The sequence below is a fragment of the Chelonia mydas genome, chromosome 21, assembly GCF_015237465.2.
Source record: "Chelonia mydas isolate rCheMyd1 chromosome 21, rCheMyd1.pri.v2, whole genome shotgun sequence".
Classification (NCBI taxonomy): domain Eukaryota; kingdom Metazoa; phylum Chordata; order Testudines; family Cheloniidae; genus Chelonia; species Chelonia mydas.
In genome coordinates this window covers 8,661,443-8,678,781 of record NC_051261.2, presented here as the reverse complement: position 1 = coordinate 8,678,781, position 17,339 = coordinate 8,661,443, and the positions used below count along the sequence as shown (strand labels likewise).

At 48.0% G+C, this 17,339-nt stretch overlaps 1 protein-coding gene across 1 annotated transcript; it reads left to right on the top strand.

Annotated features, from left to right (window-relative positions):
• Positions 1-12,687: 12,687 nt before the first annotated feature.
• Positions 12,688-16,996, top strand: BTG2 (BTG anti-proliferation factor 2). The gene is made up of 2 exons (XM_007065130.4): positions 12,688-13,025; positions 14,493-16,996. The coding sequence occupies exons 1-2, from the start codon at positions 12,860-12,862 to the stop codon at positions 14,831-14,833; spliced, it is 507 nt and encodes a 168-aa protein (XP_007065192.1). The 5' UTR covers positions 12,688-12,859; the 3' UTR covers positions 14,834-16,996.
• Positions 16,997-17,339: the final 343 nt, after the last annotated feature.

The following is a 17,339-nucleotide window of genomic DNA, read 5'->3' as shown; positions in this document are numbered from 1 at the left end:
GATGAAAACCCCCACCCCATGCCCTGCGCGCACACTTTTCGGTTCAGCTGGAGGCTGCTGTGGGGGATGCAATCAGCATGCTGGGTCGCCTCACTAGGGACACTCTTGCAGCTGTGTTCCCAGTCTCTACCTCTGCTGACTGGCTATGTAGTTCAAAACGTCCCAAAGTTCATAAATCTCAGAGCACTTTACCCAAGAAAACCTCTATCATTATTGCCATTTTATCGGGGAAACTGAGGCATCGATGGAGGACCTGACTTGCCTGTGGTAAGACACAGGTAGACAGCAGAATCAGGAATAGAATCTAATCTTGTAACCTAGGAGACAGTTGCCTAAGAGCTGGACTGCCCAGTTTGGTACCCACCATCTTCCACTCAGCTACGCCTACTCTTCCAGGGATGGTTAGGCTACTCCAAATGGTAGGCCTGTGAAGCCTTGGCCCCAGATATGACTAGAGAGAGAGGGGACCCAGAGTGATAGCAACACAAACCTGAAGTATCTAAACAGACACGCAAACAACAGCATTCTTCCTTCCTGTGTGAAATACGTCCTCTGCCACCATCTTAGGGTGCAGGCACGCACAACTAGTTAGCAGATGTCAACCCCCTCAAAAGGTCTGAGCAAAGAGAGAAGCCTGACACTCTGCCCTGACGGTCAATGGGCTTAGACTATGCTAGGCCCATGGCGGGGAATGAATTCCCAGAGTCCAGAGTCCTGTCCCCGTAAGACCCCCTGCCCCTCGCCAGAGGTCCCAGCTGACTTCACCTGTTGTGAAGGCAGACAGGGAGAGAGGCAGCTTTAGCGATCCACACCAACGTTTGTACTGCACCTACAAGCAACTGACTCAGGAAGCCACCTCTGTGTCGGGAGCCCCAGAGAGGAGGTCCAGTGACGGATGCCCCGAGCTGCTGGTATGACGTGACCTTCTGCATGTTGAGCAGGACAGGGTGGGGAATTGGAGCTGCCAGGGCTCACGGGCACCCACACCTCGCATGGCTGTCACTAGAATGGCTGAGCAATTAGCTGCACAGCTGGGAGCTGCCACCTGGTGTGGGACTGTCCCTTTAAAATGTAAGGCTGGTCAAGCAGCACGGATGCATTTCTCCAGCGGGTGCTGTGACATTAGCAATAAAGGCTCGTCAGGCAAGCAGGCAGAGTTGTAGGAAAGATCCTAAGTATGCTGAGAGGCCAGCATTATATGCTGTGGCTGTAGTTTGTGATGTAGCAGCCTGGCATTCCTGAGCCCCTGGTCACACCAAGCAAGGGAAGGATGGGTTAGTGGTTAGAGCACCAGCCTGAGCTCTGGGACACCCGGCGTTCAATTCCTGCTCTTTCCCAATCACCCTGTGTGACCTTTGGGGCAAGTCTGTCTGTACTCAGTTCCTCATCAGTACAATGGGGATAACAGCCCGGCCCTGCTTCACAGGGGTGATGTGGGGCTACATTATAGATGGTGATGTGCTCAGGTACTGTGGTGATGGGGCTCATAAAAGTGCCTAAGATCGATCCCTCCAGAAACCCAGTGGCTCTGGTTCTGCTCATCATACAGGCGCAATTCACTTTTTTTTCCCACTCTCATCAGGTCTCATTCAGCAAGGCCAAGTGGCTTGCCATGGGCAAATCACTCCTTAGTCAAGTGGGCTCAGAAGAACGCAAACATGCCTGGTTCCCAGTCCTGGGCTCAGAGGACTAGACCATGCCCCTTTGGTGAGCACGCGTAAAGGCCTCCTAATCCTTATAAATGAATTGCTTAGTCAGAGGGCTCCATGGTTCAAAAGCAGGGCAGGACTCACGGTGCCTGGAAACAGGGTGGGTTCTGGTCCAGCACAGGAGGTCTCCCAGTGTCTGCCCTGGCATCTCCATTTTCTTCCCAAGGCCGCCACTGACGTCTCAGATTCGGCAACGTGGCCTCCCCTTATCCTGGCTGTGATGAGGGCTTCCTGACAAAGCAGCTGAACAGTAACAGCCTCCGAGCAGCCTCAGCCAAGACCCGTCACAGGAAGGGGAAAGTTTCTCCAAAACATCCGTTCTTTTATAAAGAGAAAGTGCAGCAGCGCCAGTGGCTGCCAAAGGCTTTTGGACCAAGCCTGGCTCTTCACAGATTCCTGCCTTGGAATTCAAGAGCATGTTCCTTGCATTCCTCTGGACCAGGCACGTCCAGCCTGGGTAATGTGAGTCGTGGGGAGGCTTGTCAGGAACAACACGAATGTCACCGCATCCAAACAAACACAAAGGAGACATACCCAGGTGCAACCAGCTCTTGGGAGCTGTTGCGTCGATTGTAACAACCTCCCTCCTCGCTGCTGTTACCTGTTCCCCATCTCCTTAGGGCTGCCTTTGCCTTCAGCCCAGATAGGGTTCCTCCCACGCCTCAGAAAGAAATGCACCCCTAGTCTGGGTTTCTTTGCTCTGTCACCAGAGTTCATGAGCCAGTCACCAGCAGTGATGTGTTTCATAGAGTTTGAGGCCAGAAAGGACCACCAGATCATCTAGTCCGACCTGTATATCACGGGCCCTAAACACAACCCAACCACCTCCACACCCTGCCCAGCAACCAAAATTAGAGCAAAATATTGCAGCCCAGAAGGTTTTGCTCACCCCTTACTGTCACAGGAACAAAGCTTTCTATGTGTGTGTGGGGGTGGAAATCATCAATGCCATTGCTGCTGGGTGGGGTGGTGGTGGGGATGTAACTCTAAGGGGTATGCATGGAACGGCAGGTTGGCAAGCAGTGCATTGACTTCTACCCAGGCTTGCAGTGCCGCTGGGACAGTTTTTGGAGTGGGGGGTGATGAGCTGCACCGCCCTTATCCCTGTCCTCGCTCCTCACCGCCCCCTAGAGCTGGGGCCGGGAGCAGGGCCGTGGCTCGGGGAAGGGGGGATGTGGACAGGGGTAAGGCGGTCGAGGTGGGGGCCACAGCTAGGGGCGGGTGCGGAGCCCCGGGCGCGGGGCCAGCGGCTGGGACCCCGGGCGCGGGGCCAGCGGCTGGGACCCCGCATGCAGGGCCAGCAGCAGAGCTCTTGGGCCCAGACCTGGTGGCTGGGCAGGACTCCGGGGCTGGCAACTGGGTGGGATTCGGGACCAGTGACCGAGTGGGATCTGGGGCCAGCAGCAGAGCCCTCAGGCAGCAGTGGGGCTGGCAGCCAGGACTCTGGGCAGCAGGGGCGCGGAGCCAGCGGCCGGGATGCCGGGCACAAAACCTGGGGGTGCTGCAGCATCCCACGCACTCCTACTTCCCGCGCCTATGCAGGCTTGGGAGCTTTGTGGATGACACTGAGGGCCTCACAGATAGCATCAGAGACACACAGCTGAACAACGTGAAGACAACTTTTATATTCATCACTTGAGCTCTGCACTGGGAGGGCGTTCAAGGTTGCTGAGGAAGACCTGGGCGGGGGTGGGGGTGGGTAGAGGGGTGGGAAGAGGGTGTAGACGCATGCCAAGTTGTTCCCTTTCATCCCCTGCAAGACTCTAAACTATCTGGAGGATTCTGGGTTCTCTATTTTTCAGGGAGTTCATCTTATTCCCTCAAATCAATTCCCCTCTAATATAAACTATATCAGCCATGTTAGTAAGGAAGCCCCTCAAACAGATTTCTTCAGCTGGAGGATGAGGCTTTGATCCTGTTGTCCTTACTCATGTGAGCCATCTCTACCCGCATGAGTAATTCTATCAACTCCTTCAAAGTGTTGCAGAACTGGGCCCTGAGATATAGCAAAGAAATCAAAGGCCTTCCTCAGATATGCCTGAGAAAGCTGTGTCCATTTTGGCCTAGTGGTGCTGTCCTAGGAAGTACATACTTTCTCTGTTCAGAGGGGAGAAGTTTAACCCTTCTCTGGCAAAGTATCATCTGTTTATGGGAACATATTGTCCCACAGCAAGCTACAGTGGGGTAGAGGTAGGGATGAAACACAGGGAAAGGTCTGGAGCAGGCTGTTCTGCTCCTGTGTGTGATCCAGCAGCTGGCAGGGCAAGCCATGTTTAACTTGAACATGTTTCACTTCCAAATGTGCCTTTTCCCTAATAACTCTCTGTAACAAGCTCCTGGGCTTCAGTAAAGTGAGCCTGGAGCCTGGAGCAACGTGCAGAATTGAGCAATAGAACAAATCCTTGGAGACGTCCCAAGGTTTTGAGCTGAAAATTGTAAATGGTTCAGAGTTCCCCTCGCCCCGCACACACTCTGAGACTAAACACCCTTCTCACTCCACTTCTAATATGGATAATATAATGTCCCCAGAAACAACACTGATGTACTAGCTAGTGCTGAAATGCACGTTCAGTCCTTCATGATGAAGCTGTTTTGAGGTGCTTCGTTAGTAATAGAGAGGGGTCCAAACAAAAAGCCTGGATCCAAACGGTGCAGATTCAGAATCCAAATCCAGACGTTTTTGCCAATAGCCCCTTCCTTTACAATGAGCCAATCCCAGCCCACACGAGCCATTTTGCTAAGAGAGTAGTTGCTCCTCGAGGGGTTTAGTCTGATTGATCCCCCAGGCCTGCCTGCGTTGCTCCTATCGGGCTAACAGAACACAAACTCTGTGTCTGCTGCTGCCTTCCAGCTGTATTTTTGTGTTCGCTATTAACGAGGCGGGAGCTAATGCAGCGTATTGGCCGAACCGAAGTCCACGTGCCATAGGAAGGCACCGAATGCAGGGGCAGGAGGAATCCAAGCAGCAACCCTTGTCCCACCCTCCTCGCCCAGGTGCAAAGAATTCCAGGGCAGTGCCAGGCATGGCGAGGAGCACTTGGGACTAGTTTTAGGGCCTCTTTCCAAGTCCACCCACCCCCTCTGGTATTAGAAGAATCTCTTTCTAAATTTGGGATTAACCCTCTGGTCACACCCAGGTTTGGATGCCAGAGCGTTGCTCCGTCTGTGTGGGTGATTCTCTCTTCACAGGGAGCTGGGAGGTTCATACTGCACTCAGCAGTGAGGGGCAGAGCCAGAGTCTGTTCTTGGGGCGCTCGTCTCCGCTGTCTCTCCTCTCCCTGACGTCTGTCCATCTGTTATGCTTCAGCCACCATGGTCTCTGATCTAGGAGTAGATTCTCCCCACCACGCATACACTGCTCCAGCAGCATACGGGGGTCAAGTAAAGCCCCCACAACGGATGGGGGAAGACCTCCAACAGCAGAGGAACAGCAGAGCAGCCATTGCATCCATCGCAAGCCCTGACATCCAGGGCAGGACAAGATGGGGGTGGGTTGGGGGAGGAGGCCCACAGCACACGGTGCCATTAGGATTCTGGCCTGTGCCAAGCTGTCATAAGTTAAACCAGCCGTGAGTGGTTTCAAGCACCGGAGCAGCCCAGAACTCGGAGGGTTTAAGGCCACTTCTGCGCTCGTCTTTCCTGGGCTGCACCTTGTGCGCTGAATCTCCTGGAGGTGCTCAAATAAGTTTGTTAGTCTCTAAGGTGCCACAAGTCCTCCTTTTCTTTTTGTTGAATATCCTGGAGGTGCAGCACAGACTCGGACTCTCAGGCAGCAGCTGATCCCACGGTCCTGCATTAAATATGCCACTTGCCCCATTTGCCATGCCCCTCCGCGTAGGTATCAGATTTCATACGTCTCCAAGAGCCAGGTCCCCTAGAATCCAATATGAAGAGCTCTACCTGCTGGCTTTTTGGGCATCCAGGGTAGAGTGACCAGATGTCCCGATTTTATAGGGACAGTCCTGATTTTTGGGTCTTTTTCTTATATAGGCTCCTATTACCCCCTACTCTGTCCCGATTTTTCACATCTGCTGTCTGGTCACCCTAGTGCAGGGTCTCAGTGGCCCCTATGGATTGTTCATCTTCTAGTCTAAGCAATTCTTTGGAGACCTTAAAGACAGACAGCATAAAAATGTGTCCCGCTCAGGAGCCACCCTATCCCAGCCAGGGTGTCAGACACTTCTGAGCTAGCTGGTAAATTTGCTCAACTGCTGCTACTGTGATTCCTGCCATTTTACTCTTCACTGACAATTGAGTTGCTATGGTGCTGAGCGACATGTTATTCCACATTAATACTCTGAATCCTCCAGCAACGTTTATTGCCTCTTTGGCAGCTACTCAGTCGCGCTGGTGTCCTCTGGCCACCTTCCAGTTCGGGGGAGGTAGTTTACATTCTAACCACCTACAAATTCCCCTCCTGTAGTTTCAGTCGGAGGTGTTCTTCTTTTTTTTTCTTAACTTCTCTTTTTCTAAGAAAAGAACAACCTTTAGGTAACCTGGCTTTATTTCAGGGAAGTGTGAAGTGGTTCCTATATATAGCACTCTGCGATCCCTTAGAAGGAAAGGTGCTGCCAATCAGTATATAAACAAGAGATGGACCTGAGTGGGGAGGTTTGGATTTAAACTCTGAACTCTTACGAAATTGCAGGACGTTATGGTTCAGCCCATTTTAAAGCTGGGTTGAAATAACGGGGCAGTGTTATTCCATGGATAGGGACCTGTCCTGCGAGTCAGGAGATCTGGGTTCTGTTCCTAGCGCTGCCATGAGACTTTGGACAAGCCACTTCACTGCTGTGTGCCTCAGTTTCTCCTCCCACCTGTTGGCTGTCTTTTCTACTGTAAACTTTTTAGGATAGGGACTGCCTTTATAGTGCCTAGCACCCTGGGAACCTGATCCAGGCACTGCTGTCATACTAACAATGAAGCTGGGTACTAGATCCAAATGTCCCCCAATTTTTTGTGGCGAGTGGGTGGGTAGGGGAAATCGGAGCTTGTGTTCTAGTTGGAGTTGCCTCTGATATTTACTTATTAGGGGACTTTTCTACAGAAAGAGGAAAGGAGCAGGCCAGCTGACGTGGCAAGCCTCAGTGTGATTGTAATAAGGTAGAGTTGCCTGGGGGACTGCTGGCCTTCTGCATGTGTCTGTGTTTCGAAACGTGCTGTTTATCTTGCTTGCAGGAGGCTGGAACTGTGGGAAGATGTTTTTGAGAGAGATATATTGATTTGCAGAGTTCGTCAAGCATGATGGTGAAGTAGTGTTGAGGGGCAAGTCTTGTTGCATTGCTCCCTGCTTCACCTATCTCCCCAGCGCTTCCTTTCTCTCTCTGCTCCCCTGGCCCTCCCTCTGTTCCATCCAGTGCTACATCCAGCTCTATCATGCTAATTTTTGCTTGCTCCTCTGCTGTTAGAGAAAGGCCTCAACCAGGACTCTGGATCTGAACACTCCTCATCTCCCAAGTCATTAATCTAGGTCCAGGCTACGCAGCTAGCTGCTTTCTCTATAATGGGCCCAACTAAAACCCCACATCTGCAAAGCCCCAAACTCAGTGATGTTTAGCTATGGATCCAAATTTTGCTGCTTAGGCTGATCTCTCATTTCTTTCTGCCCATGCCACCTCCTTCGGTTTTGCTCTGCAACGTGAATCATTGACACAAGCAAGGTGGGGTGGGAGGAGCTGCATTCTAAAAAGAGGATGTGGAAAAACTTTAACCAGATGCGAGGGACAGGAAACCAGCTCCGAAATAGACAGTGAGATCACCAGCTCACCTTCTCTGGCAAGATTTCTGCATTGGGGTGTTTCTGCCTGGGCTTGTTCTCCTACTGGCAGTGTCACTCTTTGAATACACAGCTTCTTCTAAGATAAGTTACTGTAATGAGGTGAGGGAGAGTACCATCAGCACATGGGACGTGATTTTTCACCCACAATTCTTTCTCCCTGAAGTTAGCTGGAGCTGTGGATGCCCACCATCCCTGAAAATCAGCCCAGAAGTCTTAAGAAAATTAGAAGAAAATTCATTCAGTTCCCCATCACCACCATTCTTCCACTGAGTACAGTAAGAAGGTGATATCAATTGCTTAAAGTATCTCAGCCTAGACCCTCATTCACAAAAAGTCAGGCATGTTTTACAAAGGGAAAAATTCCTGGTGATAAGAAAAGTGGAGTTCAGAGGGGCAACCCTGGGAAGTTGCTCCCCTGGGAATGCTGTTTGCACTACAGAAACAACCACGTCCAAACACGGTTGTGAAATATGGCTGTCACCCAACTGTATATAAATGCATTCTTGCCTGGGTGGACAGGGAGAAAAAAGATGTTGTAATCGTGTTTTATGGGCCTGTATATATTCCAAGTCTAACTGTGCTGGTGCTATGCCTAGAAATACATGTGCTAAAATGTCTTATCCACACGCCAAACACTGTGATAGAATCATGTTCCGAAATCTAAGTAAACCAACAGCACAAAGGACCAGCTTTTGAGAAAGAGCTTCTATTTAGGCACCAGAGCCAGCGGCTAGATCTTCAGAGGAGCTCAGCACATTGGGTGCATGCTGCGTTCTGAACTGAGCTACGGGGGGCCGAGTACTTGAAAATCTGGCCCTAGCTGCGAGACAACGATGCGCTTTGTTTTCTGTCCCCACCCTTTTCCTTGCACTTATCACAGTTAGGTGACAGCTACCATGTGGTTTCACAACCATGTGGTTTTAAAAGAGGTTTGATGTTTGCAACATAGGCAGAATTTTGTTGTGACCTCTGTCTCTGGTGTTCAGGATCTGAACTGGCTCACGACCTACAGCTGTGTTTAAACATAGTGGCCTTGCCCACCTCGGTCCTCCCCACCCGGAAATTTACATTGATTTGTCCTTGTTGTTGGCAGCTAACAGGTTGCTGCTGGCATTATAACCATCATGGATAAACCAGTTCTGAGCAGGCCTAAACTAACTAGGGCGTGAAATGGGCAGGGTTGTCTGGGGCAGATAAAGATGAGATAAGGTCTGTTTCCAAGCAACAATAGTACAGAAGATTATGTACTGATACAAAGTGACAACATAATACATGGTGGGTTGCTGTCCCGTTAAAGAACTATGGAAAAAGTGTATTTGATTTCCTTTACATGCAGATGGTCGGCCTGTGTAGGTGCCTTGGCCTGCTGAGGCTGGGCTTTGACTGTGGGTTGAAAACCAACTCTTAACCTTTATTTAAACATGGGTTCCAGCAAAACCGGTTTGAAATCTGTTTTGACTGGCTGGGATAAGCAGGGCCACACACTGTCTGAAAACACAAGTGTGAACTTGTTTCCTGCCAGACCGGTTTTAAATCTAGTTTGGCTAATCAGTGTGGACAAACCCCGATTTTAAAAACGTTTTTATTAAATAACCGAACCCACTTGCCAGCCAAACCCACATCTGAAACTGGTTTAGCTGGAATGGTTTTGAAACCAAATTAAAACTCCTGATTTCAATTATTATTTTAAAATAATGTTGTTTTTGCTGTACGCTTCCAAAGCAATTGGCAAACACATAGGACACTGCCCTGAACAGATTACAATCTAAAGTGAGCATCCTGAAACTGGGTCAGAGGGGGGCCAGACTCCTGTTCCCACACAGATTCCCATTCGTATCAGTGGGAATTTGCGTTGCTGTTAGGGTTCGTGTGCCGCTGGAGTATAGACTCTTCCTAAATCAATGGAAGGGGTTTCTCTGCTGATTGTAGGTAATTCACCTGCCGGTAGCTAGGTCAACAGAAGAATTCTTCCATCAACTTAGCGGCGTCTTGACTGGAGGTTAGGTTGACCTAACTATGGTGTTGAGAATGTGAAATATTTCACTGCCCTGAGTGATGCAGCTAGCGTGACCTACATTTTGGGGGTTGATCAGGCTTTAGTTAGATAAGGCCAACACACAAGGCGACACACTGAACAATAGCGAGTGCCTGAGACGTGCCGGTGTATTGCTGATGACAGAGTCAGGAAGGTTGCTGGAAGAGCTGAGGATTAAGGAGGGATGTAGCAGAGAGGGTTTAGCAGGTCTGAACTGAGAAACGGTGTCATCACATAGTTTGGCTGGTTGATGAGGAAGGGGGAGGACAAAAACCAAAACGTGTCCCCCATGATCAGGGTAACAGTTGTAAGACCATTGTTAACACCAACTATATTAAAACATCCATTTGTAGTTAGCACAGTTCTGATCCCGCGGTGGGTTGAGTTTTAAGTGCCAGACCTATTTGCTCGTCCCATGGTAAAGAGAGCCATTGGCCCAACGGAGCCCAGCACTGAAGACAGCTAATGTTCTCAGACGATCATGATAGCTTTCGCTGATTCTGAACACCACAAATACTACAGAGAAAAGTCCTTATCTAAAATGTGGGTTTTAATATTTCCTTTCTCCCGGCCTTTATCTTTTTTTGTCTCGTTAGTTTGTAAACTCTGCAGCAGGAACTGTCTCTCAGGGCTAGTCTACACAAGAAAAGTTACATTAGTAAAATGCCACCAGTTAGAAATATGACTTTTTTTTATCCCATATATTTATACCAATATAAGCCCGAGTGGGATTGCAGGTATATTGGTATAAAGGTGCCTTATACTGGTATAGCTTATTTTGCTTTCCAAACTGGAATACACGATAGGCACTTTTAATACTGATATAACTATGTCCACACAGGGGCTGGGAGGGAGGGAGGGAAGAGGAGGTTGCTGCTTTAACTTCACCAATATAGTTAAAGCAGCAAAACTCGCTAGTATAGATGCGCCCTTACATTGTGTGGGTGTTAGGCATTACACAGTCACGAAGGGGGTCCTGAACCTGATCCCAGTGGGGGCCTCTAGGCACTGAAGTAATATAAATAACCTCATCCTGCGCTATCCTTACTTCTATCTCACTTGCATCCATGTGCTTCTTTAAGCGTCACCGATTTAAAAAAATAGTCCTTTAAATGACTTTAATCTCTTGATTTATTTCAAAGCCTACAAGGACAAATCTGGTTTGTAGCAAGAGATTTGCCTGCTTCCTTGTACCCACTGATGAATGCAATGGCAGATGGGTGGGGGAGGGTAGGACACGGCTGTTACTTTGCTCCACTTTCAGGCTAGCTTGATACTCAATTGGGTGAACACTGATCATTTTTACATGCGGATCCCAAACCTTTCTTAAGCTAGGGCAAGCACCAACCTTGGGTTTGCACAAAACTATAGGAGATCAATTTTTTAAAATAAACTTGTTCTAAACCGAAATAAGATTTTAAAACTTTCCCCCCATCCTGATTTGTTGTGTAGAATGTTGCTGTGTGCTGTTTAATTACCATAGTGTTACACTTCAGAAATGGCTGCATTTCAGTGGCAGGCAAAGAGTGTATCTCCTGATCCTACAATGGTCTGATTCCACACAAACACACACAGATTCTGCAATGGAGGTCTCATGCAGATTGGATTGCATAGAAAATGGGTTGGGTTTTTTTACATCAATTTTAACAAGAAAAATATAAAAACACTTTTGATTTGTCCCACCTGGTGCCTCAAATCCTCTCTGCTGAGAATGTCAATATGAAGTGTTAGGGATCATAATGTCTTATGTGATACTTACACACAAGGAACTTGACTCTGTGCAGTATTAACTCTGGAGCCTTTGAAATATCAGTCAATTTGTTAACTCTCTGTGGCTGATCAAAGCAGGCGAGGAAGGAGAGAAGGCCTGAAGTTGTGTCAGGTTGGGCTCCTTAAAAAATGAAACCCCAAATAACTAGTCACTGTTGAAAATGTTGGATTTAATATTATTTTTAATGCAAGTTTAGATTCTGGAGCAGTCATTGGGGAAAAGACCAACTCTTCACATATGCCAGCCCAATCCACCCATAGTCCGTAACACTGGTACCTCACAGGGATGTCTGAGAAGCTTAGTTGAATGAAGAATATTTGTTAAATGCTCTGAGACCCTCCCAGAAAACACTGCTTTTGCCCACAGCCATCTCTGTAACATCTAAATGCCTTTCCCCACGGAGAGGATTATCATTTATTTAAATTTATGCAAATACTAAAAAGCACCTCTATCCATATGCTCCTGGCATCTTTGACATTAGTTGAAAATTAACAAGCAAAGTTCAGGAGTCCAGTGCAAAATAACCCACTACCGGCAAGTCCAACAACTCAGACAAAAAGCCAACAGAGTTGCTAGTACAGAAGACTGGGAGTCAATTTCATATAATGGTCGCTTGTATAAATTAGCGATTCTCAACCGGGGTACACACGTACCCCTGGGGGTAGGCAGCGGTCATCTAGAGAGTTGCCTAGTTTCACAACAGGCTACATAAAAAGCCCTAGCAAAGTCAATACAAACTAAAATTTCATACAAACAATGACTTGTTTATCCCACTCTGTATACTATACACGGCAATGTTTATATTGCAACTGATTGATTTTGTCATTATATGGTAAAAAGGGAACGCCAGCAATGTTTCAGTACTAGTGGGCTGTGGCACTTTTGGTTTTTTATGTCGGCTTTTGTAAGCGAGTAGTTTTGAAGTGAGGTGTAACTTGGGGGTACACAAGGCAAATCGGACTCCTGAAAAAGGGGCGCAGTCGTCTGGAAAGGTTGAGAGCCGCTGGTCTAAAGGGCTTCGTAACAATGCAAAGGCAGCTGTGTGACACTGCTAGGGTGACCAGCTGTCCCGATTTTATAGGGACAGTCCCGATTTTTGGGTCGTCTTCTTATATAGGCTCCTATTACTCCCCCCACCCCCCCCGTCTTGATTTTTCACACTTGCTGTCTGGTCACCCTAGACGCTGCGGTGCCCAGGCATGCCATGTGCCGTTCTTTCCCCTCCTCCTGCAGCCCCCCCCACCAGCACCAGGACAGACCCTAAAAATAGCCCCTCCTGGACCTCCCCCAGCCCAGCTCGCAGAGAGCCTGGCTTTCCCCGCACTCACGTCACTCCTTCCACCCTGCTGAGGTCACACCTCATTAGCATAGCAAAGCAGAGACTCAGCCAATCAGAGGCCGGGCCGCTGCTGACGCCTGTCGGCGAAGGGGTATAAAGGGTCCCGCTTCGCTGTTTCCCCTCCGAGACCGGCGCAGAGCCTGAGAGCGGTCGGTGCAGCGACACCCCCCCGCCCCCCTCCTACACCAGAGCCTTAAAGGGGCCGCGCCGCCCTCTGAGCCCAACCATGAGCCAGCGCTGGAGCGGGGTCAGCACCAGCAGTAGCCGGGCGGACATGGTGCCCGAGATCGCCGCCGCCGTGGGCTTCGTGTCCAGCCTGCTCCGGACCCGGGGCTGCGTCAGCGAGCATCAGCTGCAGGTCTTCAGCGGGGCCCTGCAGGAGGCGCTCACAGGTGAGGGGAGGGGGGACACGCTCATTGCCCCCCTAGAGAGAGTGGGGGGCACCCCCTTGGGTGCTTGGGGCTCCCCCTCATGTGCCTTGGAGGGGGGCATCCCCTTGGGTGCTTGGGGCTCCCCCTCATGTGCCCTATTGTGTGTGTGGTGGGGGGGCTTATTCACCATATCCCAGCCTTTAGGGTCCCCTTCTCCCCGATGTTCATTCTGTGCCACGTAAGCTTACGGTGCTGTAGGAATTTATTGGCCATTTGCTTCTTCACACCCCTCCCTTCCCCCCCTTTCAGCTGGTGTAAAGATGTAACACAGTACAGGGATTACTGTGGCTATCTCTTTTTTTTTTTTTTTTTCTTTTTCTTTCTTTTCTTTCTTTTTTTGAAAGAGAAATTAACGAGTGAACGGTTAAACTCATATGTTAAAGGAGTGTCGTCACCTTGGCACAAATACAGCTCTATAAACACAGTCCTTCTCCCCACCGTCTGTGTCCCTATAACATAAGAAACTACTTTGGGTGGGAGGGAGTGGGGGGGCAGCTGCATTGTTACATCAGGAGAAGGCAGGTCTGGAAGTGGCTCCTTGCTTCGCTGGGGTAAGGGGATCAGATGGAAACAGGATCTTGATCTTTCTGTGCTGCTGGGAGTTGGACCCCTTTGTTTCAGCAACTGGTGTCTAGGATCTTGTTGAGTTACATTGCAGTAAACTGAAAGGGTCTCTTTGATTTCAGTGGGCTTTGGATCAGGCCAACTTTGTGGGCAGGGGAAATGTTTCCTAACTTTGCTCTTGGGCCATCAGACATTAGGGCTCAGCTCTGCCATTTCCAGTTGAACATCAATGTGTCTTCAACTTGTTGCTAACAACCCCCTCTAGAAGTTTATTCCTCTCTAGTCTTTGTTGCACGCTGATGTTGGACTAGATAATATCTCCTGGACTAAGACACGTCAGGATAACAAATACAAACCAACATGGGAGCTGGCTTTGTGGTTTACCAAAACTAAATGCATGATGCTACTTGCGGAGGAACTAAACATCGCTCATGTACCCTGGTGTTTGAGTTCGGGAATACTGCCCCAGCCCTACCAAGCCAGAGCTCTGCATGCATATGAACTGGGCTCCAAGGCAGGCCGTTGCTGTACTGCCCCACAATCACAAATCAGGAGATGGAAAATATCTGCTGGGTCCCATTCGTGTAGTCAGTTGTAGTTTCATTCCCTATAGTAGTAGAGCAGACTGACGAGATTGGTATAGTTAAGGTTAAAACAAGCTCCTTCTGCTGATGCCTGGAGAATCCTAGCTCTGAATGTAAGAGCAAACAGCTCATGTGTAAACAAGCGAAGTACTTAAGATGGGCCTCCATGTTTTTTGGGGAGACTATTTTATATGAAGGGTGTCCTGCAAGTGCTGCTTGTTGTCCAGTTCGCTCCAGCAGGGTGTGCATGTCCACTTAGAAATTTCTTCTCTTCTTACAGAGCATTACAAACATCACTGGTTTCCTGAGAAACCCTTCAAAGGCTCTGGGTATCGCTGCATCCGAATCAATCATAAAATGGACCCCATTATCAGCAAAGCAGCTTGCCAGATCGGACTCAACCTCCAGCAGCTGTATCAGCTCCTGCCCAGTGAGCTCACGCTCTGGGTGGACCCGTACGAGGTGTCTTACCGGATCGGTGAAGATGGCTCCATCTGTGTTTTGTATGAAGCAGCGGTGGCAACACCTGTGAGCTCCTATGGGATGCTCACCTGTAAAAACCAGATGATGTTGGGTCGCACGAGCCCTTCCAAAAACTACATGATGACTGTCTCCAGCTAAATGCTCCTAGCGCTCTTACACTGCGAAGACCTAGGCTACTGTATACCTCACTGGAGGATCTATTTTTAAATGAAGAGCTATTTATATTTTTTAAAAAAGCAAGAAAATCCCAAATTTAAATATCAGACACTGCTCTGTAGCGAAGCAGTGTTAGGTGCCTTTTTTCTTTTTTAAAGCTGTTGCAAGCTTATGAGTTTTTATTATGAAGCCAATATCTACCTAATTAGTGTTGAATGACAATTTGGGTGGGTGGGCTTGCCTGTCTGGGCAGCTTGGGGTGGAGGAGCCAAACGGGGTAGAGGGAAATACAGCATTTCTAAAGAGTATTTTTAACTATGGAGTAAGCGCTGAGCAACTGTGAATGAAAAGGCTAGAATACCTAGTGGGTGGGGCTTTTAAAGATCATATAAACAATTTACCCCCCCCCCCCCCAAGTTGACTGGAGTGTCATGACCCCCTGAGAAGTCTATTCTAGCCTTGATTGTTGGCGATAAAAAAAAAATCGCCTACTCCATTACATTGATAAGGGGTTGCAATTTCATCACTTCTCCGCTCCCCCATTCCCCCAGCAAGCCTGAGCAATTTGTGGCCTAAAGTTTCTGATCCTTAATCAGTTTTGACTGAGCCCAATGTTCAGGATTTGGCCCTGAAATGGTTTGGTAGTTCCCAACGCACATTTGTAATTCGCCGAAGTGCCAGACCAATGTGAATTGATCTACCTGCTGGGGAACACGTCTTTACCAGGACTTTGTCTGTTCACTGCCTTTTTACTGACCAACTGAAGCTCCTGCCAGTGACCCTTTAAGAGGTGACTTAAAAACACAAGGCACTTAAGACTCATTATTTTTAATGAAACTTCCTCAGATTAGTTTCAAAGCACACTGGGTTTTTTTGCCTTCCTGTTTTGAACTGGCAAATGATTTGCCTAACTAGAGCTGTTCCTTCCTAGCCTTTTATGACTAAGTTCTCAGACACTGTGCAATATATTTCCAGATCTTGGGCACTCTGGAGAAGGAAGGGGATTCCTCTTTGCCACAATTCTTTCCCCCACCCCCTCCGACCCCCTTTTAAAAAAGATAATTAACTGTTTTTGATCGCTTCCCATGTGCAAACTTGGGTTCAGGCTTTTGTAAGGTTTTTACCAGCATTTGAACTCCTGAACTGGAAAACTCAGCATATCGTTTAGAGGCCCAATGGCCTGTATTTATCCCCCACGCAGTTTTAATTCTCACTAAAGAGATCTGACTTGTAAAGCTGAAGTTACATCACACCAGCTGTAACTTCTCTTGTCAGCAAAGCAGAAGTTAGAATGAAGCACTCTAGAGCCTTTTGTGAGCTGACAGTGAGTTGAATTGTGCAATATTTTTCATCACAATGAAGGGAAATACGTGGATGCTTCTGTACTGTAAATTTCCCTTCCAAGAAAAGTATCGGTTCAAAGTGCTGTGTGGGATCCTTCTTTCTTATCTGGTGTCTTGATAGTTCTCACTCATACGTTTTCATCAAGTTTCCCGAACAAACCAACATTCGCTTTTCTGCACTCCCTTCCCAAATACTGGTACTTGGTTTGTTTATCAATTTGGTGTGATGAATGCAAATCTTATCTTTATATGCTCCATGCCCTCTCTCCTATTAAAAACAGTGCTTTTGAAAAAAACAAATTTCTACACTACCATTGTTCCAATCAAGCCCCTTCTTTTCTGGGTTTTTTTTTTTTTTTTTTTTGGTTTGGTTTTTTCTTTAAGAAAATCCTGCCAAATTTCATGCTGTTAACTCTATGCCAGGAATTTAGTATTAAGTTTTGTTTGCTTTCAAACCAACCAAATTCAGACAGAATCAGTTTTTTGTAGCTTGTTACACGTAAAAGCTGTGAATGAAGTGTGTTCTCTGTTGCCTTCTCAAGCCTGTTGCAGAGCTGAAGAACTGTACCGTAGTGTCTATTGGGTTTTCTCCTCTTTCATTGTTTTTTAAAAACCGAGCTGGACCGTTGAGCGGGACCTGCTTTGTATTTGGTGAAAATGGTAGGAAGTTTGTAAGCTATTTTTTGAGAAGGGGAGGGAATAATACTAATTGTACAGTAGTGTTTTTATATACAAAATGTACAGATTCACTGACCAATGTACACTTTTGTTACTTTAATAAAAATGTAGCAATTCAGAAGAACTACGTTGTGCTGAGAAACTCATCTGTGCTGGTGGATTGTTCACAAAAGGGCGTTATGGTCTTACCTAAACACTGAGCACTAAAGACTGTGTGCACAGACATAAAATCCACATGTGAAAAAGATCTGCTTCAAAAGAGCTTCACCCTCAATGTGCTGAGCTCTGATCTTAAAAATCAAAAAACGAAAACTCTAGGGGGGAAAAAGGACCAGGGCTGACCTACAGCATGCTGAAGTCAGTGACAAGATATCAGTGAGGTTTTGAATTGGGCACCAGTTCCCATCCAGGGTGCACTGTAGTGTCAATTGGGTATCCTTCCATTGCTGGAGGAAAGGGGTCATAAA